Raw genomic sequence first — 20,714 nt, 5'->3', positions numbered from 1 at the left:
CAGACATTTTTATGATTACATAATTATGCCGTAAAATGTTACTAGGGGGGTATGTTACTTGTTTATGGGCTGGACTTTTATAAATAACTTATTTGTTGGCTCGTATGGGCTGGGGACCTACCTTCAGCCGACCACTGCAACATGGTAGTTTCACTATCTTGGCCTTTCTATTCTATTCTATTCTTTGTGGGGGTGTAAGTACCTGCACCTGGCTCTCTCGAGTGGAACCTTTGTGCATATCCCCAAGGTCTAAACTGCCTTATCTTGGCATTATTCTTGGCTAAGTTTGCCTCAAATACTATTTCATAAGTAAAAGTTATAATGATAAAAATGTCTGAATAAAATTATATAAGTATATAATTTATCTATTTATGTATAACCTATTTGTTGTTCCACCGATGGTTGTAAGATCGGTGATGTTGCTTTCGATGTTGTTTGATAATTGGCTTTAAATGTTGTCATAATTATAATAAAATGTCAGTCTAAGCTTAAAGCTTGACTCTACTTTTAACTACTACTATCGTTCGTTAAGCTTATGTTATGTAAGTTTACATAATTGGTACTTAAGTATTCCATACATAAAAATTTAGAGTTTTGTTCATGGATAATTATTATGAATTATGAACGAATACACGAGTGATTATATCATTTCAGTAATTTACCTACCTACTTATTAAATAATGATTGTACCTACTTACTAAGTAAGTAAGTACATACCTAAATACTTTATCAAATTCTACAACTCACGTAACTATACCTACAGACTATACAAAACACCTAACTAGTTAGTTACACTTTTTTTATTAAAATATTAATAATACTTAATAAAGGAAAAGGTGTATAAAACCTACTAGCTAATCAGCACAAACCATGCACAAACAGTGGTCAGCATATTTGGGATATCTACCACGATTTGGCACGTCGCACTACCTACAATTTTATATTATTTATCGACGAATAACTTTACTCCATTACAACGTCCGGTACCAGCCAGTACGCTGAACATTAAAAATAAAATAACCATAACCAATAACTCCATTCATAACTTCGATGTTGTAACCAATGCCGACTGATAAATTTTGGAGCATTCTTCAAAAACTACGGAAGACAGCGCTCCAAAGAGGTCAAATTAACCAAAGCTATTCGACCTCCTTGTTCAATAATGTTTCTAAACGAGTTTGTCGGTTTAGGAAATCCGCGACGATGGTGAACGCATCACCATAGACAAGTATGAGAAGAACACTGTCCTGAATGTGAGGAAGACCACTCGCCCGGACAGTGGCAAGTACAAGCTGGTGCTGACCAACTCCTCGGGAACCTGCGAGAGCGTCGCCGACGTTGTTGTGCTTGGTAAGCCTGCTGCTATAATTATAGTTATTTACTCTTTTAAAATAAAATTATTAAATACCTACGCCTTGTAAAGGTACTTAGGCTGCGTTGCCAGTAGGAATAATAATTACTATATTATGTATATTACTTACCTACCTACATAAGCACAAACTGTAAATACTCGGCATGCTCCAAAACGATAAGACGCTAACTCGGTTGACGGCAGCAGTTTGCCTACTGGAGACGCAGCCATATGACTGTGTTTTGACTAGTTTTGACAGGGTAGGATTAAGTGCATCTCTGCACCCTACTTTCGGCAGTAATAATGTTAGTCCCGCCAACCCAGACACCTATTCTATGTCCAGCAATCCTCTTCAAGTCTAAACGATCTTTCACACGCAGGATTGAAGATATATAATGACGTTTTAACCAACCCGTTGTGTTTTCAGACAAGCCGAACCGTCCGAATGGCCCCATTGAGGTGGTGGACGTTCGCGCCGAGAAGGCCACAGTCAAGTGGAAGAAGCCCGACGACTGGGAGGGATCCGACATCACCGGCTACACACTCGAGAAGATGGACCAGGTCAGTAACAGAATGATGACAGGGTTGATGATGATGGTAACTAGAGAGGTTACAAAAACATCTAACTAGTTACAATGAAGACAATACATAAAGTTATACTTGCGATAAAATATTTAACTAGTCAGACTTTACAATATTTTAACGTTTGACAAAAAAAAAATCTATTTCTAGGACGCCGGTAACTGATAAGTACCTATTTAACTATTTTCAGACTTTACAATACTTATTGACTGTTAAAAATAAATGATTCTCTATTTCTAGGACACCGGTAACTGGGTGCCTTGTGGCGAGACTGGGCCTGAGCCGACAGAATGCGTGGTCAAGGGGCTGACTCCTAACCACAAATACAAGTTCCGAGTTCGCGCCATCAACAAGGAGGGCGAGTCGGAGCCACTGGAAACAGACACCTTCATACTGGCTAAGAACCCATACGGTGAGTGATTGTAGAAAACGTTCAGTGTAACGGAACGCAATGACAGACATTTGACACTGACAAATGATGTTAATGTCAACTGTCACTGTCAACGTCCAGTCAAAACAAAACATGGCGGCATTTTTGTTTTGTGTTAATGTGTTTTGTTTTGTTTACAAACAAATGAAAGATATCGATTTGATTAAATATTTTCTTTTGTTTGAATTAAATATTAAATTCATCTGTAAAATGGCTCGGCTATCTTGTCCACTATTCGATCTTTTTAACAAAACTGCAAAAAAGGTACTAGAAAAAACTTAATTTGTTTTATTAAATAACCTACTGATATTCTATTGAACTCTCTATGCTTTCCAACTGGAATTTTTGTCTTTAATTTTACCTACATATATTTTATTTCCCATTCTTGCAATGATCAATAAAACAAGTAAATTTTGAAAATACCAAAAAGTCGCACAACTAAATTAAAACTTTAAATGTCAACTCTTTTCCTAATGCCTTATGATGATGATAAATTGCAACGTTCTTTAACTCTACAGATCCGCCCAAGCCGCCCAGCAAGCCGGTCATCGTGGACTACGACAACATGTCCGTGTCGCTGCAGTGGGAGCCCCCGAAGGACGATGGAGGCCGGCCCATCCTCGGATATGTGGTCGAGATGAAAGACAAGTTCTCACCTGACTGGATTGAGGTCAGTTTTGCCACTGTTTTGTAGTATTTACCCACTGTTGAATATAGGTCTCCTTTTACAAACCTTTATGGAGTATAATGGGTGGTATAGCTGCTCTATTTCTGTTGCATTATTTTAATTAACTATCTGGTATTCAGCTAGGTCGCAACTAACAGCCTTTTTGACTCGATGAGGCTATTTGTGAGATAGGTAATTGGCTGCCCTGCAAAAAATTACTACCTACTTGTAAATGCGTCATTAGCAGTCAAGTAGGACCTATGGGAGGTATTAAGTACTCTGAAGCTGTCTAACGTCTTACAAATATGACCACAGGTGGTGAAGACAAACGACACAAAGACGGAGTACAAGGTGGAGGGGCTGAAGGAGAAGATGGTGTACCAGTTCCGCGTGAAGGCACACAACAAGGCGGGCGTGGGCGAGGCCTCGCAGCCCACCGACAACCACCTGTGCAAGCATAGGAACTGTGAGTTTATCTATCTAATATAATATAAAATTGGAGGCAGATTGTTCATAGTAAGAAAATATGAAATTTTATTTAGAATAGAATAGAAAAACTTTATTTGCCAAAAAAACAACAACATGAACAGTAAAACAGGTTACAAAAATACTTAATTATTAGAAAAATAATTATTAATAAACTAGTAGGTAGGGTACACTAGGTGCTAGTTGCTGTTCAGTGTCGAAAAGGACTCCAAACTCAGCATGTGCTATAATTTTTAATTTCAGTTTCTATTCTCAAAAGTTAATAAATAATTCAGCCAATCACAGTGCTGCATAATATAGGTATTAATAAAAATTAAGTTGCGCCTAAATTAACATTTTCAAGTGAGAAACTATATAGGCTCTGGGCTATTTTCAACATTGCAAAGATTGCTTATATATTTTCTTCTTCACTTGAGCAACTCTCAAGTGAAGAAGAAAATATATTCTATATTACTCTAGTTGGTGTACCACAAATACTTATAATTTCTCAAATTCCAGTGAAACCCCGCATTGAGCGCAGCACATTCAAGTCTGTGATCATCAAGGCGGGCCGCACGCACAAGTGGTCGGTGGACGTCATCGGAGAACCCCCACCAGACTGCATGTGGTATGATATCTTTATATTTATTATTTTATGTATGGCTCCCTACCACAGGTCTAATATCTACATAAGGTGTGGTGGGCAAAATGGCCCTAGGCTGTAAGAAGTTTGGAATAGAGTTGTATAAAGGTTTCACTTACATAAACTCTCTCCCTAAAATAGGATGAAATGACGAAGTATTTGCAGGTTAGCAATTAATTATAAATAATAATACATGTACGTGTTTGTTGTAAAGCGGCCATTTTATTAGTAAGCGTGACAATTGGTCACCATAGACTCAGACTCCATAGAGGATGATCATAGACAAACACATCACCTCTGCAGGTGGATTTCACCCTAGGTGAAAGCAAAAGCGAACGATTTGCACCATTAGCAACTGATGGTGATGATAGAACTGCTCACTAAATACCAATAACTTTCAAATTTGGTCCATGGTGGTATCTTTCACTCTTATCTCCGATTTCATCTAGACCAGAAAACTTTACCTTACCAACCCCAAACCCCCAGGTCATGGCGCGAGAACATAAAGCTAGTCTCCACAGAGCGCATCAAGATAGAGAACAAGGAGTACCACACAGACTTCACGATCGTGAACGCCGTGCGCAGAGACACCGGCAAGTACAAGCTGCGGGCAGAGAACTGCAACGGGTTTGATGAGGAGACCGTCGAGCTGACGGTGCTGAGCAAGCCGTCTGCGCCTAAAGGTAAGGGGATATGTGATTTATTTGTTATTTTTTATTTTTTGGTGGTACTTATTACTTAGTGCGAGTGATAAGTTGATAGTTGCTGGGTCTGTTTTTATGATGGTCTAAAAGTTATGAAAATATAGTAAAATATAGACCACCAACTAAAGTACCTTAATGTACTGAAAAATAATATTGAAATAATTTATAGAAGAATTATTAAATAAGCTAATTACAGCAGAGCTATCTCATATTGCTGGTGGCGACATCTACATAGAACTCGTTATAATTTCCTCCCCATAGTAGGTACAGTAAAATGACAAAAGGCCATCAAAGATTTCGTAATCTATTATCCATCAATTAATGGTTCCAGCTAGAAAGATTCTTCTACATAGGTATGAATTTAACCGCTTTTCACCTCTTTATACTGTATTCCAAATGGATATGCAGTAAACATATTTATCTACCCACATATTTGCTAACCACTACCCCACTTCACCCAGGACCTCTGGAAGTATCAGACGTGCACGCGGAAGGCTGCAAGGTGCGCTGGGAGAAGCCCGAGGACGATGGAGGATCTCCCATTAAGGAGTACGAGTTGGAGAAGATGGACATGCAGACCGGGAAGTGGGTCAGGGTTGGCAGGTATGTTGTTAAAAGGGTTTGTTATGTTTCTTGGAGGTGAAATTAGGATGGAGATCAGAATTAATTGACCTTGGAGGTTAGTAAGAAAGCAGTCTCAAGCTTTGTACTGCTTTGCATATAAAAAGGTTCTGGTGTTGCCCTGTTGCCTGTGGGCCCTTATGTCGATCCATTACTGGCCACTGTACAATATGATATTTTTAAAAAACGCTGAAGCGATGGCCTTAGATTGGTAGCCGGTAATGGTTAAAGGACCGCCGCGGATATAGTATTGCGGCTCTTTTGGAGACGTCTATTTCAAGCAGTGGGTTATTAGCTATCATCTGATACTGGTGGTAATGATGATACCTCAACATAAACTTTCCTCCCCAGAGTGGCGGGCGACAAGAAGCCCCTCGAGATGGAAGTGACGGGTCTCGAGCCAGGTCACCAGTACAAGTTCCGCGTGACGGCATGCAACGACGAGGGAGACTCGGAGCCGCTCGAGACTGAGAAGGCTATGCTGGCTAAGAATCCTTTCGGTAGGTGCTTTTACGTTATTATCAGTAATGATTGATGCCAGGGTTTCCTAGTGCTTTGTTATATTTAGCCCTAGATCCTAGGTCTTGTATGTACTTCAGATTATATTATCGTCGAGCCACGCATTTCTATACTCTCTTAGAACTAGATGGTCTTTTCACACAGAGATATTATCACCTAGTGGTTGAATGCGACCATAAATAACAATCTATGAATGCGACGAAACGTCAACTCGTCCCGATGGCCTGACCTGTGGAGACGGCTCCGAACTGTAGTGTATAAGTACACATACATATCCTCACGACTGTAATCCCCTAAGGAGTAGTCAGTGGTGACTCGCTTGTGTATAAGTAGTATCAATAATAAACCTAACAGCTGACAGTGTCATAAATCAGCTGTGCCTTTTTCCCTACAAATTCACACAAAACTAAACCTTATTCTCTACCCACAGATATCTCAGACAAGCCCGGAAACGTCGAAGTGGCGGACCACGACAACCAGAGTGCGGACATCAAGTGGGACCCCCCCAAGTCGGACGGTGGCGCCCCCATACAGAAGTACATTATACAGAAGCGGCCTAAGGGCGCTACTGATTGGGAGAATGCTCTTGAGGTAAGTGGCTTTGGTCATCTGTATAACTTATTGTTTGGAGGCGTTTTATACCAGATTTTGATACAAGAAAACATGGCCATAAGTTTTAATTACACAAAGATATAGTAAGCCGAACTAAACGAATCACTGTACCTTTCACTTTTACAACGTCTCGTCTGTCAAAATTTGGATTCTTCTGGCATATAGAAAGCAAGGCAGAAGGAACATAACTGTACCTCTATTATGTCGAGGAAGCCATTGTTATTGTTCACTAGAAAACACAGATTATGTATACGTTCAATTTATCTGATTGATAACAGTCTGCCGAATACTAGCAGTCAGTTGTTTTCCCCAAAAAAATCTCCCCAAATTCCAACACTACCCTTAAACCTCCCATTCCCTTACAGGTGCCCGGCACGGCCACCACCGGCAAGGTGGAAGGCTTACCTGAGGGAAGCGAGTACCAGTTCAGGGTCATCGCCGTCAACAAGGCCGGTCCTTCGGAGCCGTCTGACGCTACCAAGATGACCATGATCAGGCATAAGGCTTGTGAGTATTATGTCATTATGTATTATTATCAACCAGTAATCATATATTGTTGACTATGAAAAAGCCTTCGACTCCATCGAGACCTGGGCAGTTTTGGAATCCTTGCAGAGATGCCAAATCGATTGGCGCTATATCGAGGTGTTGAGATGTCTGTACAATGCCGCTACTATGACTGTCCAAGTACAGGACCACAAGACAACACCTATCCAACTGCAACGTGGAGTGAGACAGGGGGATGTGATATCTCCGAAACTGTTCACCAATGCATTGGAAGATGTCTTTAAGACGTTGGACTGGAAAGGACATGGCATATGTATAAATGGCGAGTACATGTCACACCTCCGCTTCGCGGACGACATCGTTATTATGGCAGAATCTCTGCAGGAACTCAGCTGGATGCTAAGTGGCCTAAATGCTGCTTCCCGACGTGTTGGCCTCGGTATGAACTTGGACAAGACGAAAGTCATGTACAATGCTCACATCAAACCGGAGCCGGTCGCCGTTGGTGAGGCAACAATCGAAGTTGTGCAAGAATATGTCTACCTCGGGCAGACTATTCGGCTAGGCAGAAGCAAATTCGACAAGGAGGCTGCAAGGCGCATCCAACTGGGTTGGGCTGCATTCGGGAAACTTCGTCACATATTCTTCTCGGCCATTCCTCAGAGCCTGAAGGCAAAAGTCTTCAACCAGTGCGTCCTGCCAGTGATGACGTATGGTGCAGAGACGTGGACACTGACGGTAGGACTGGTCCACCGATTTAAAGTCGCTCAGCGTGCTATGGAGAGAGCTATGCTTGGGGTTTCTCTGATGGATCGTATCAGAAATGAGGTTATCCGTCAGAGGACTAAGGTTACCGACATAGCTGTCAAAATATGCAAGCTGAAGTGGCAGTGGGCTGGTCATATCTGCCAAAGAACCGATAACCGTTGGGGTAGACGAGTTCTCGAGTGGAGACCACGAACAGGCAAACGCAGCGTGGGACGCCCTCCTGCCCGCTGGACTGACGACCTTAGGCGGGTGGCGGGTAGTGGTTGGATGAGGAAGGCCGAGGACCGAGTGTTGTGGCGCTCCTTGGGAGAGGCCTATGTCCAGCAGTGGATGATTATTGGCTGATGATGATGATGATGAATCATATATTGCGGTATATGGGTTTGCTTCCAAGCAGTGCCGCAAAACTATTTCTGAACAATCTTCCTACTAGCCTCTTGCACGGGACGCAAGGTTTTGCGTCACGCTCACTCACATCGCGCAGCTTCGCGAGCGACTTGTCACGCCTTGACGTACGACCCGTGCTAGGCCTTCTAAACCTAATAGCTGCTTTGGATTCCGGCCTATCAGGCTGAAAGGCTATGCTTAGTTTACTTGGTTTCCATAAGAATACTCCTGTATTATGATGACCATGCATATCCAATAATGTTAAACCACTACCAACCAGCCAAATATGCCTGATATCCCTGTTAGGGTGCCTTTCTACCACATATTATGTGCTATCCAGCTATGCTATGCTGTGGCGATGTGAAAATGACGATATATTATTCTATGCTATATGGACCAATAAATGTGATTGGTAGATAACAAACGCATCCTTAGCGAGCACATATCTGCTCGAAACTACTCTTATTTATTTTCTAAACCACACAGCCCATTGACAAAGAAACTATCACTCTATTTTGCATAATAAAAAACTAAGCTCACAACTGATTCCATCACCCCCTCCTACAGTGAAGCCCCGCATCGACCGCACCAACCTGAAGGCAGTAGTAGTGCGAGCCGGCAAGCCGGTGTTCTTCGACGTGAACGTGAAGGGAGAGCCCGCGCCCACCGTGCAGTGGTTCCAGAAGTGGAAGGCTGAGGAGAAGGAGGTATGTGTCTTTTGTTTGTGTTAATTGTTGCTGTACTGAGGATTCCATACCACGCTAGCAAACTCCAAAATGGTTCTGACGTATGATATGATACAGCGTTATAAGTGTAGAAGCACGATTGAACGGTTTTGATACTCTAAGAATAAATCCAAGACTCCTATATGCTCTTAGAACAATGTTGTCAATGTGAATATTAAAATGCAATTTAGAATCGAGAGTCACGCCGAGATCCCTTATTTGGTTAACTCGTTTTAATATTCTGTCAGAAAAATGATAATCGTACAATATACGATTATGTTTACGTGAAAAGGTGATTGAATAACATTTTTCCGGATTTAAATGTAAATGGTTTTGATTACAGTAGTCTAGAAAAGAATCGAGATCAGATTGTAATTGGTTGCAGTCTTCTAATGAAAGTATAGCTTTATAAATTTTAGTATCATCTGCATACAAAAGATGAAGTGAGTTGTGCAATAAGTTATCAATATCATTTATAAATAAACTAAATAGGAATGGGCCCAAATGGGATCCCTGCGGGACTCCTGATTCAATGGTAAGAGTCTTAAGTTCTTTATATATAAGTACTTAGCTGTTTTTGAAAGTTACTGTATTTTTGTTTTTTCATTTTTTTTTTGCTGTGTGTCAAATAAATGATTTCTATTCTATTCTATTCTATTCTTTTATCAACTTTTGTGCTCCTCAAAACGGTTTCACAGTTGGTTTTAGATACCTTTTGTTATACAAAAAAATATTCCATTGCATAGTAACTGATGAATCCTTTTTTATGCTGGACTGAATGTAAATAAAAGTTTCTGTAAACATAAATACCGCAGCGTCCAAAGTTTCATTTAGTAGCAATCGACATGATGAAGAAGATTGCCAAAATTATACAAATACAGTTGTTTATACTATAGTTATAAAGGTACAGGTACAAATATGAAAGGTGGCTTTTAAGTTTTGATAATCTCTATTTGGATATAACTACTCTTCTAAAAGTATATAACATATAACATAATCATTTTTAACCTATTACAGGTGAAAGAAAACGTCCACAACGTAGACTACAACACCAAACTAGACATCAAACAAACAGTGCGCGCACAAACTGGCACCTACCGCATCCTGGCCACCAACCAACACGGCACAGACGAGGCTGAAGTCGAGGTGACAGTGCTGTCGTCACCTGGCAAGCCGATGGGCCCGCTCAAGGTGACAGATGTCACTAAGAGCGGCTGCAAGCTGGCTTGGAAGAAGCCTGAGGATGATGGCGGTATGTTAAGTTTTGGTTGATATTTGGGGATTAGTTAGGGGGTACATTTGGTGATATAATATTATTGTGTCTGTTATGATAGCGTATACATGTCATGTGAAATCTAGGGTTCGTTTATATACTAATAATAAATAGTTTTCAACTGTAAAACTAAATCCGTAGTTCTTTGCAATGTCACGAAAGGAATGGTGAGAAATTAATTGAATGCCTGTACGTAATCATCTGCGAATAATTGTTCACTGCTGGACAAAGGCATCTCCCAAAAACTACCACAATCCGCAACCAACCTCACTTAAATTCTACCAGTTACCTCTTGATATCCTGTCCTACTCAAAAACTTCCACCCCTATTTGGACTACCCTTTTAAGCAGTCTAAAAGACACAATAACTAACCTCCTCTTTCTTCCCCAGGCAAGCCAGTGACCGGCTACGTAGTAGAAAAACTCAACAAGGCGACCGGCCGCTGGGTGCCAGTGGGCAAGTGCACCGACCCAGAGATGGAGGTGAAGGGACTACAAGAAGGCGAGGAGTATGAGTTCAGGGTGAAGGCTGTCAATGATGAGGGAGAGTCGGAGCCGCTGGTTACCGACCACTCGATCATTGCTAAGAACCCTTACGGTGAGTTTTGAGACTGGAATTGGTGGAGAAGTTGTGTTTCATTGGTTTTGGAGCTTAAGTTAAAAGCGTCAAGTTGATAATTATTGTGGTCATATTTCGACAACTACTGGTGTGTTAAAATTACATATAATTTCGTCCTGGCCGAATATTGACCTAGCTGATCGATTACATAGCAGCTAATCTCACTGAGTTCAGATACCTGCGCGGGAGTATATTGAATTGTCGAATTGTGAGCATAGATGTTAAGAATACGGTCATGGCGTTATGGCATCTATATTGTCGTAGATAAATACCTATTACTATGTTGCTGAGTGACATGGTGAGACGTGCATTAACAAACCTAAGCACCAGCTTCAATGCAAATCACAATTTTTTTAACTGAAATTTCGATATTCCACGATTAAATTATTGTGATGCGTGTTATTTACATCGATACTGACATCACTATTCAATCTCTCTCCCACAGACCCACCAGGCAAACCTTCTGTCCCGGTCATCGACGACTGGGACGAGAACCGAGTGGACCTGGTGTGGGAGGCCCCCAAGAACAACGGTGGGGCGCCCATCACCGGCTACATTGTCGAGAAGAAGGAGAAGTTCGGCTCTTGGCAAGAGGCGCTGGTTACTACGGTATGTGGTTTTAAAGTTAGTTTTTGGTAGCCATTATACTTGGTTTTAAAAATGGTAGGTAACTCTAAAGGACTCACAGACTGCCCTCAGTGATGACCCCTGTCATTCTGGAGAACTTTTGTTCTACGATTTTTAAAATGGCGTAATAATAATAATTGTTCTGAATTATGATCTGAGTCACTTCCTTTCGGTTTACTGTATCTGTATTTTCAATTTTATGGCATCTACGTGAAAAGGGATCTTTTTGAAATGGATTTCCTATGTTATTAAAATGATTACAGACACACTTCATATCTTCTTCAGTTTTTAACATTGATATTGACCTTATGTTGACGCTTTCTCTAAAATCAGTTGGTACGTTTATATTTTTTCGTTGTTAGATCCGTCCAACTTTAGTCCAACATCTTCTTTCTTCAACGTCAACACATTCTTCTACGGTTTGTTTATCTAATAAATATTTTTTTTCACGTCCCCATAGACCCCAGAATGCAAGGGCCGCGTGCCAGACCTGAAGGAAGGCAACACATACCAGTTCCGAGTGAAGGCGGTCAACAAGGCCGGCCCCGGCGAGCCCAGCGAGCCCACCGCGCCGCATCTAGCCAAGGCTAGGTTCTGTAAGTATACCTGGATGACTTAGTAGTATGTAGGGGGTGGGAGGAAATGTCTGATTAGTACGCTAGTGATGTAACGAATGTGTGTTTTTGGACATTCGCGAATGCGAATGCGAATGCGAATATCTGAAATCGACATTCGCGAATGCGAATGCGAATGCGAATATTCAGTTTGTGTTCAAATTTGGCCTTATTTGTATGGTTTGGTGGCAGTCTCGTACTGAACGAGGTACGTTCCGTTCTAGGCGCATTCCGAATCAGACTAAACAATAATAGACGCATTTTAAAAAAAAACTTTATTTAGCTCCGTAACAGTTACGACACATTGCGACTGTGTGCAGTTTCTGAGGACGATTTACACGAAACATTTAAACGTATTTAAATGTATGGCTGTCTTGCTCTGACATTATACTGTCAAAATACGTTTTTTGTTTGTTTATGTAACATACACTCACGGGCAATGAAAAAGATCCATTAAGAAAAACACCAAATTACTCCTAAGCGCAAAAAAATACATAATGATGACTTCTGCAATTTTTAAGTTCATTTAACGTCGAATCAGAATATTACCAACAAAAAACGTTAATATTTTATTAATTTTTTTTTTTAATAAATGTTTAAAAAAATAGGGGCTATTTGGTGTCTGTATTTTTTAAGTTTAACTATTTCTTTGCACGTGAGTGTATGTTTAGGTTTTATGAAACTACAAGGTGGACCAATAGAAGTCATCCGATGTTGTTTGGCTCTCATTTTTTTTCTAAATGAAAAACTTGGATTCTGTTTTTTGATTATGTTTATTTGAACCTTTTCAATTTTGTTGGCAAAGTCTAGAAGATGATATCGGCAAAATGGGCGTCACAATTGATTGCCATACGGGCTCGTTTTATGGCATTTCTCATCACTCCAGCGAGAACTTCGGGCGAGAGATTCTCGCACTTGCCTTAAGGGCTTCCAGAGACACAGGCTTATTCACATAAACACGGGTCTTCAAAAAACCCCTCAAAATTGTCGATTTTGCAGGGGGGAAAAGACAGATAAAACGAAAAAAAAAGGCGTCCCGAAAACTGAATAAGTATACAGAATTATTCCGCGATCTTGGGGAGTATAGCATAGAGTATATCACTCCATGGCTTCTGAATTTGTATTCTGCATTTGTCTAGTTCACCATTATCAAAACAAATTTGAAATTGGCGGCCATTTATACAAATGAGAGCAACTTCCAATAGGGTGATTACTTTTGGCCCACCTTGTATTAACTATTTCTAAAGTTTCATTGCCCAAAAAAAATAAAAAAATACCAAATGATAAAGTAAGACTGGTAATATGATTAAGAGGGTAATTTGTAATAAAAGGTTATAGACGAATGGATTTTGATTTTGTTAACCGACCATTATTTTAAAATACTTTTACCTAATAGGTACTTACTGATATTCGCAAAACATTCGCACAAAATTTTGCGAATGCGAATGCGAATGCGAATATCCAAAAATGTGCGAATATTCGCGAATGCGAATGCGAATGCGAATATTCGTTACATCACTATAGTACGCAGTGGGTGCGTGCTAATTTCTCACGAAATTAGGCAGTGGGTACGTTAATCCTCTTACTGATTATAAATATAAATGCTGTATTAGTGCATCCAATCTCGAAGCGCAAGAAAGGAGCCTCCTTGAGCGACGTATCAAACTGTATTTTAAACATTTAAATGTACGTTAGGTGAACCCTGGGCAGTCGATGACAATGACTTATCCTTGTACCACGGTAACTATTCGTCATCCAGCAATCTAGTGTTTGCTACTGACATGCTAAGAAGAAGAATAGATGAAGTCTATGGGTACGCTATATTTCCATTTGATAATTTTGATTAGAGGGTATCATCATTGGACGCCATTTTCCGCGTAAATCATTTCGCCCACCATCTACCTCACCCTTCCACACACTAAACCCAAAACTCCTCCAACAGTGAAGCCGCTCATCAACCGAGACAAGATGTGTGCGGTGCGCGTGCGCGCCGGCACCACCATCAAACTGGACGTGGACATCAAGGGTGAGCCGCCACCGACCAAGACTTGGATCTTTAACAACAAGGTACGTTGGGGTCACAATGTATACGCACATGTCAATAAAAAATTTAATCCCCGAAGGGGTAAACAGAGGTTATTCGTAAATGAGCTATAAAGCAGAAAACCAGAGCTGTGGCTTTATTGTCTACAGCACATGCTGAGCTGGTGCCTTTTTGACGCTCTGGACAGCAACTATTTATGTTATTCTTTTGAGTATTTATATTTTACTGTTTCCTGTATTTTTTGTTGTTGTCAGTGTACATGGTTATGAGAGCAGAGCGTATTATATAACAAGTTTCGTTAAATTATCTTTAGCAGCGCTTCATTAAGGACAGACGAAATTATGGTTGAATAATCTTATTGACCCATTTCATTCTATAAGATCCAATGAAAATCTTACACTCTTCAAAACACCCAACCGTCCCCACCTCAAAAACTTTCGCAGCCATACCCCTCTAACCTCTACCCATCTCTTACCCACAGCCGGTAGAAACAGGCGCCGGCCACAAGCTCGAGAACGAGGACTACAACACCAAGCTCACGATGACCGAGACCTCGTGGGCCAACTCCGGAGTATACACCCTGAAGGCGGTCAACGAAGTCGGTAGTGACGAGGCCACTGTGGAGATTATTGTTCTGGGTATGTTGAGGTTTTTATTGAACGTCAGATTTTACTGTTAGCTGGCTGGAAATATGACTCTTCAAAGAAGCGCCTGTCATCAGAATAAAATTCCTCTAGAAATTTTAGCTACTACCTATCTAAGATATCACAAGTTATAGACATCACTAGCTAAGTTTGTCTGTTCCTTTTGTTTGTCTATGAAATCCTTAAAATTTTGCTAGATCGCTGAAACTATATATATATAAATCAATCCAAAATTCACTAAGCTCTCGTTGCCATAACAAACCTGCATACATTGATACGCGCATTTATTTAAATTGCACATTATATCCCTCCCACAGACAAGCCAGGCAAGCCGGAAGGCCCGCTAGAGGTCTCTGACATCCACGCAGACCACGTCAAGCTGGCCTGGAAGAAGCCCAAGCACACTGGTGGGTTGCCCCTCAGTGCGTTCGTTATTGAGAAGATGGACGTGCTCACTGGGAAGTGGGTGCCGGCTGGCACTGTGGACCCGGATAAATTGGAGGCTACAGTTACTGGTAGGTTTTGTTTATTTCTGTGTCCATTTCTGGAGTTCCAAGGTGGAGAGTTGTGACTGTGAGCGAGGTAGACAGTGAGATGTTACAGACCTTTGTCGCGCCTGCAATTTATATGAGCTAAGAAAATACTCGTTTTTATTTACCCTAGGATTTGTCTGGTGAATACTTAATTATAAGCATTTTTTTCTGTCCAGACGTTATAACATTCTTCTTTTGAGTCCTCACAGTCATACAAGCTCCAAATATCCAACACCTTATTCCCAATGTTCTTAAAATTACTCAACATGCAACAAAACCATCCATCAACCATTCTAATAATCTCAACTCCTTCTTCCAGGTCTAGAACCCCTCCACACGTACCAGTTCAGGGTGAAGGCTCTGAACGAGGAGGGTGAATCTGAACCGCTAGACACAGACCACGGCATCCTGGCCAAGAACCCGTATGATGTGCCGTGCCCACCAGGTCAGTTGAGAGGAAATTGATTTATGATTTAGGGAGTAAATGATATTTTCCGATGGATACAGGCTACGGTATGTTTGCTAAAGAACTCATATGATAAGAAGTAACTTGCCAATGGAATGCTCTGTTAAAAAAAAATACCTTGCTTGTGTAAATGTCAGATTGACCCCATATCATCAACATCAGCCATCAATTCAATTCAATTGAACAGCAAATTACATTCTTCTTCGTACAGTATCATAAACGTAAGAGTATCGTTTCCCAAATATCTGTGCCCACTAAACCTTCCACAAATAATATAACAACTTACACAAACAAACGTGTAACACCACCAGGTCTGCCCGACATCGTGGATTGGGACGAGAAGATGGCCAAGCTGAAGTGGGAGCCCCCCATCAGGGACAACGGAGCCCCCATCACCGGATACATCATCGAGGTCATGGATAGGGACCGCGGCGAGTTTGTTAAGGTTAGTTTGTTTGTTGAATGAAGTTATAGGGAATGATCATTATAGTCATCACGCATTTATTGTCCACAGTTGGGTATAGACCTTCTGTTGTGTCTTCTTAGTCTCTGTCTTTCTGCACCTTTGACGATATCGTATGACCATCTGGAAGGAGCGGAAGGAGTCATAGTTACAATAAAATACTGAGATGTCGTCAATTATTAATTGTCTTCTGCTAGACAACATGTCATGGTATCTGCCAAGAAGCGCCACAACACTCTACCATATTCCAAGCATTACCGGCTACCTCGGTACTTGGTCAGTTAGAACAGAACTCTTTTATATTCCAAGCACTATCAGCTTCCTCGGTGTTGTCTAAGGTCGTCGGTCTACGCCATATGTTTATGAACTATTTTCAAGAGCTCATCTATTCCAAATATTATCGTTTATTCGACAGATAAAACCAGCTTTTACTTCATCAAATATATGCCCTTCTATTACCCCTATATAACCCACCATTCCCCACCAGGCGGTCGAGATCCAAGGCAATATCTGCCAAGGCGTAGTACCTAAACTTGAGGAGGGAAGCCAGTACCAGTTCCGCGTCAGGGCCGTCAACAAGGCGGGACAGTCGGAGCCGTCCGAGAACACCAACTGGCACACGGCTAAGCCGAGATTCTGTAAGTTTATATATTTGTTGTGTTGTCGTTATTATAATCAGTGAATATACGGGCAGGTGTAGAAGATAGGATCCTCCAAAGGAGCGCTACAATACTCTGGCCTAGTTCTCATCGACCCATTACCGGCTACCAATTTATAGAATCATGAGACTAGAGTTTGTGATTAATAAAACGTAAATATTGCCTGACTTGCAGAGGATGAATATGGCATAACTTAAATCACATGCCCGACAGTAATAATCCAAAATTAAGAGCATCAGAAATCCCTTTCAATGTTCCTGGATCTGTTTCCATGATCACGATAGTTCTAACCCACTTTTACTCTCCAACAGTGAAACCTCGCATCGACCGCACAAACCTCAACCCGGTGACGGTGAAGGCTGGTCTGCCGGTCTCCCTGGACGTCAAGGTCTTCGGAGAACCACCAGCTACCGTCACTTGGTTCTTTAAGGATCAGGTATGTTGTTGTATTGTTTTTAATATCTTCAGTCAATAAATATTATCCACACGCTTTCCTGTCTCCTGTCTCATGTCGAGACCAGATTACTGAAACTTCTGCTAACAGATTAGTGATTCTATTAATTATTTAATGGTCTTTATTATTGCACCTGGTTCACTCCTTATGGAACCTCTGTGCATTGGATACTCTTCTAAACTATCTATAAATCTTCTAAGCTGGGACCATTCCACCACACCGCTTACCAAGTATTGTCATAGATACTATTCGGCCTAGTATCTAACGTCTACCATCAACAATCCTTATACCCTAAAAGCTGACACAAAATAGTCAAATATACGCCACACTCGACATCTCCTAACCTCTTTACTAAACCCTACAGGAGCTGAAGACAGGCGAGAACCTGGAGATCGTGAACATCGACTACAACACCAAGTTCCTGATGACGAAGAGCAAGCGCGCCAGCAGCGGCCGCTACGTCATCCGCGCCAAGAACGAGGTCGGAGAGGACGAGGCTGAAGTGGACATTACTATACTCGGTAAGACCGCCTTTTTGTGCCTCATAGCTACAGATACAGAGAACGGGGATTGATGCTGCCGCGACCTTACCACCGTTGCAGTTTTGTTAAGTTGTCCTTCTGGAAAGTTGTCCTTATGGAGCTATAGTTCGCAAGACCGTTTGTTATATGGAACTCCACCCTGCTGTCCCACACCTGCCAAAATGTCTACTCCAGCGTTTAGTTGAGGTTGAGGAGACAAAAAAGTTTTTTGCAGAAGTGGTATTGCGAGCCGAAAGAGCGTAAAATTTTAAAAATGACGAAGTGTACCTACTTTTTAATATACCCAAATACCTATTCCTTACAACTTCTCTAACAAATCTATTATATTCCAGGCAAGCCATCCAAGCCGCAAGGACCTCTGGAAGTGGCCGACATCACCAAGAACGGATGCACACTGTCGTGGAAGAAACCGGAGGACGACGGAGGATCCCCTATTGAATACTACGAGATCGAGAAGTTGGACCCTCTTACTGGTAAGTTAAATTAGCTTATTATGTGTTCTTTATCTAAAATTTGGTACTTCTGTGTTTTTTTTAGCAACGGGGATTTAAGTTCACTTGGAACATTTCCCATCATTGGCTGGTTTAATGCAGGTTGATTGATGGGTGCTGAAATTAACCATATCGTCTTTATATGCGTTAAATGTGAAGGTTTACTCGCAATGTTTTCCTTCGCCAAAAGAGCAATGAATATAAATTACTTTCAATATAAATAAAATAAAAAACACTTTGCTACAAGTCTCGTTATTAGAACTTACATCTATTTTGTGCCAGGCCATTAAAACACATCAACCTGTCATCACAACCCATCACGGCCCCACTGTAGGGGCACGGGTCGCCCTCTCAGAAACTCTCTCCACTTTTGAAACATCCTGTATAATTTCCCCTTCTCCCCCAGGTCAATGGATCCCATGCGGCACGGCCAAGGACTGCACAGCGCACGTGACGGGGCTGTCCGAGGGGAAGCCCTACAAGTTCCGCGTGAAGGCCGTCAACAAGGAGGGCGAGTCTGAGGAACTGGAGACGGAGAAGCCGATCATTGCCAAGAATCCCTTCGGTAAGTGGTTTAGCAGAATAGGCCCCATGGCTTGGTTGGTGATTTTGGCAAGTAAGGCGAACTTTAGTATGTCCCTCTCTCTGGCCCATGGGTCAAACTAAAAACTGGCAATAGTTTCGGGAAACCACGAGCTTGCATATACCTTACTGTACGTGTGTGTAAGATCATAAGGCTAAAAGGGTAGTAAGCCCAAAGGGGGTGACACGGGGAGTCATTCTGGAAGCATTGTTTTGGCTATTTACCAAAAGCCATACAACAAAATTGGTTCAGAAGTTCACGTGACTCAAGGGGTCACCCCTGACTCTCGTGACCGGGCTGTCCGAGGGGAAGCCCTACAAGTTCCGCGTGAAGGCCGTCAACAAGGAGGGCGAGTCTGAGGAGCTGGAGACGGAGAAGCCGATCATTGCCAAGAATCCCTTCGGTGAGTTGTTGGAATAGTGAGGATGTTGGGATGGCTGTAAACAATACGCACTATAGAGTTTTTATATTTAAATGTAACAAGCGCTATACGGGTGAGAGATGTGTCTGGAGAAAAGTTTGAAGTCCTGTTTGGTGGTTCTGAGAACGACTATCAGATTCATAATTATAGCCAATCATCTATCTGCTCCTTGGGCTAAACTAGACACTAGCAACAGTATTTTCTACCGACCATAATTGCAGACAGTTTAGTTATTGTTATGGTAAGTCAAGACTCAAGACCGAGCGACGTTATTAGTGCGCTATGCTGCTTGGGCGCAATCAATTCATTGCGTTCCGACTACATTTTTTATCAAGTCTTGAATTATACCTACTGTATCACAAACTAATAACCAATACCCTTCCGCAGACGAGCCTGGCAAGCCAGGCCGCCCAGAGCCGAGGAACTGGGACAAGGACTTCGTGGAGCTGGAGTGGAGCCCGCCCAAGAGCGACGGCGGCGCGCCCATCACCGGCTACGTGGTTCAGAAGAGGGAGAAGGGCGGACGGTATGTGACTTGCTATTCTTGGGTTATATTATAGTTTTACTGCCGGTTACATAACTGAAAAGCAAGCCAGGCCGCCCAGAGCCGAGGAACTGGGACAAAGACTTCGTGGAGCTGGAGTGGAGCCTGCCCAAGAGCGACGGCGGCGCGCCCATCACCGGCTACGTCGTGCAGAAGAGGGAGAAGGGCGGACGGTATGTGGTTTGGTATTTATTAGCGGTTAAGATAAATTTTTACTGTTTCTCTCATATTCACGCTCAAGAGCGACGGCGGCGCGCCCATCACCGGCTACGTCGTGCAGAAGAGGGAGAAGGGAGGACGGTATGTGGTTTGCTATTCTTGGGTTATAGCGTAGATTTACTGCCGGTTACATAACTGAAGAGCAAGCCAGGCCGCCCAGAGCCGAGGAACTGGGACAAAGACTTCGTGGAGCTGGAGTGGAGCCCGCCCAAGAGCGACGGCGGCGCGCCCATCACTGGCTACGTGGTGCAGAAGAGGGAGAAGGGCGGACGGTATGTGGTTTGCTATTTATTGGCGGTTACTGCCAGTTTTACTACTGAGAACGTTAAATTATGTTAGTAGAATTTAAGTATGATGCATACCTACAGCGCTGTGATTATTTTAGTTTATGCGTATGTAGATTTACTCAAATAAGAGTCTGTATTATGCCCTGTACATATAGACACCACATTCTTCAATTTCAATCCTACAAGAAGCTTTAGCTAGCCTTAGTGCGAGGCGTCATCAGTGCGTTGCGCTACGTTACGTTGCGTCGTCC

At 42.0% G+C, this 20,714-nt stretch overlaps 1 protein-coding gene across 1 annotated transcript in view; it reads left to right on the top strand.

Annotated features, from left to right (window-relative positions):
* Nucleotides 1-20,714, top strand: part of LOC105392710 (twitchin) — a 122,884-nt gene that overhangs the window by 45,694 nt on the left and 56,476 nt on the right. The window contains exons 61-87 of the mRNA XM_048630837.1: nucleotides 1,191-1,350; nucleotides 1,779-1,912; nucleotides 2,174-2,345; nucleotides 2,882-3,033; nucleotides 3,346-3,496; nucleotides 4,015-4,123; nucleotides 4,625-4,821; nucleotides 5,304-5,445; nucleotides 5,815-5,963; nucleotides 6,413-6,573; nucleotides 6,960-7,101; nucleotides 8,824-8,963; nucleotides 9,999-10,233; nucleotides 10,645-10,851; nucleotides 11,318-11,481; nucleotides 11,960-12,095; nucleotides 14,056-14,180; nucleotides 14,639-14,795; nucleotides 15,119-15,316; nucleotides 15,654-15,779; nucleotides 16,112-16,245; nucleotides 16,751-16,901; nucleotides 17,234-17,358; nucleotides 17,741-17,897; nucleotides 18,251-18,391; nucleotides 18,816-18,974; nucleotides 19,801-19,939. Of these exons, the coding sequence (XP_048486794.1) occupies nucleotides 1,191-1,350; nucleotides 1,779-1,912; nucleotides 2,174-2,345; nucleotides 2,882-3,033; nucleotides 3,346-3,496; nucleotides 4,015-4,123; nucleotides 4,625-4,821; nucleotides 5,304-5,445; nucleotides 5,815-5,963; nucleotides 6,413-6,573; nucleotides 6,960-7,101; nucleotides 8,824-8,963; nucleotides 9,999-10,233; nucleotides 10,645-10,851; nucleotides 11,318-11,481; nucleotides 11,960-12,095; nucleotides 14,056-14,180; nucleotides 14,639-14,795; nucleotides 15,119-15,316; nucleotides 15,654-15,779; nucleotides 16,112-16,245; nucleotides 16,751-16,901; nucleotides 17,234-17,358; nucleotides 17,741-17,897; nucleotides 18,251-18,391; nucleotides 18,816-18,974; nucleotides 19,801-19,939 (4,163 nt within the window). The remainder of the gene's footprint in view (nucleotides 1-1,190; nucleotides 1,351-1,778; nucleotides 1,913-2,173; nucleotides 2,346-2,881; nucleotides 3,034-3,345; nucleotides 3,497-4,014; nucleotides 4,124-4,624; nucleotides 4,822-5,303; nucleotides 5,446-5,814; nucleotides 5,964-6,412; nucleotides 6,574-6,959; nucleotides 7,102-8,823; nucleotides 8,964-9,998; nucleotides 10,234-10,644; nucleotides 10,852-11,317; nucleotides 11,482-11,959; nucleotides 12,096-14,055; nucleotides 14,181-14,638; nucleotides 14,796-15,118; nucleotides 15,317-15,653; nucleotides 15,780-16,111; nucleotides 16,246-16,750; nucleotides 16,902-17,233; nucleotides 17,359-17,740; nucleotides 17,898-18,250; nucleotides 18,392-18,815; nucleotides 18,975-19,800; nucleotides 19,940-20,714) is intronic.

The sequence above is a fragment of the Plutella xylostella genome, chromosome 27 (genome assembly GCF_932276165.1).
Source record: "Plutella xylostella chromosome 27, ilPluXylo3.1, whole genome shotgun sequence".
Lineage (NCBI taxonomy): Eukaryota > Metazoa > Arthropoda > Insecta > Lepidoptera > Plutellidae > Plutella > Plutella xylostella.
This window is presented reverse-complemented; position numbering and strand designations above follow the sequence as displayed.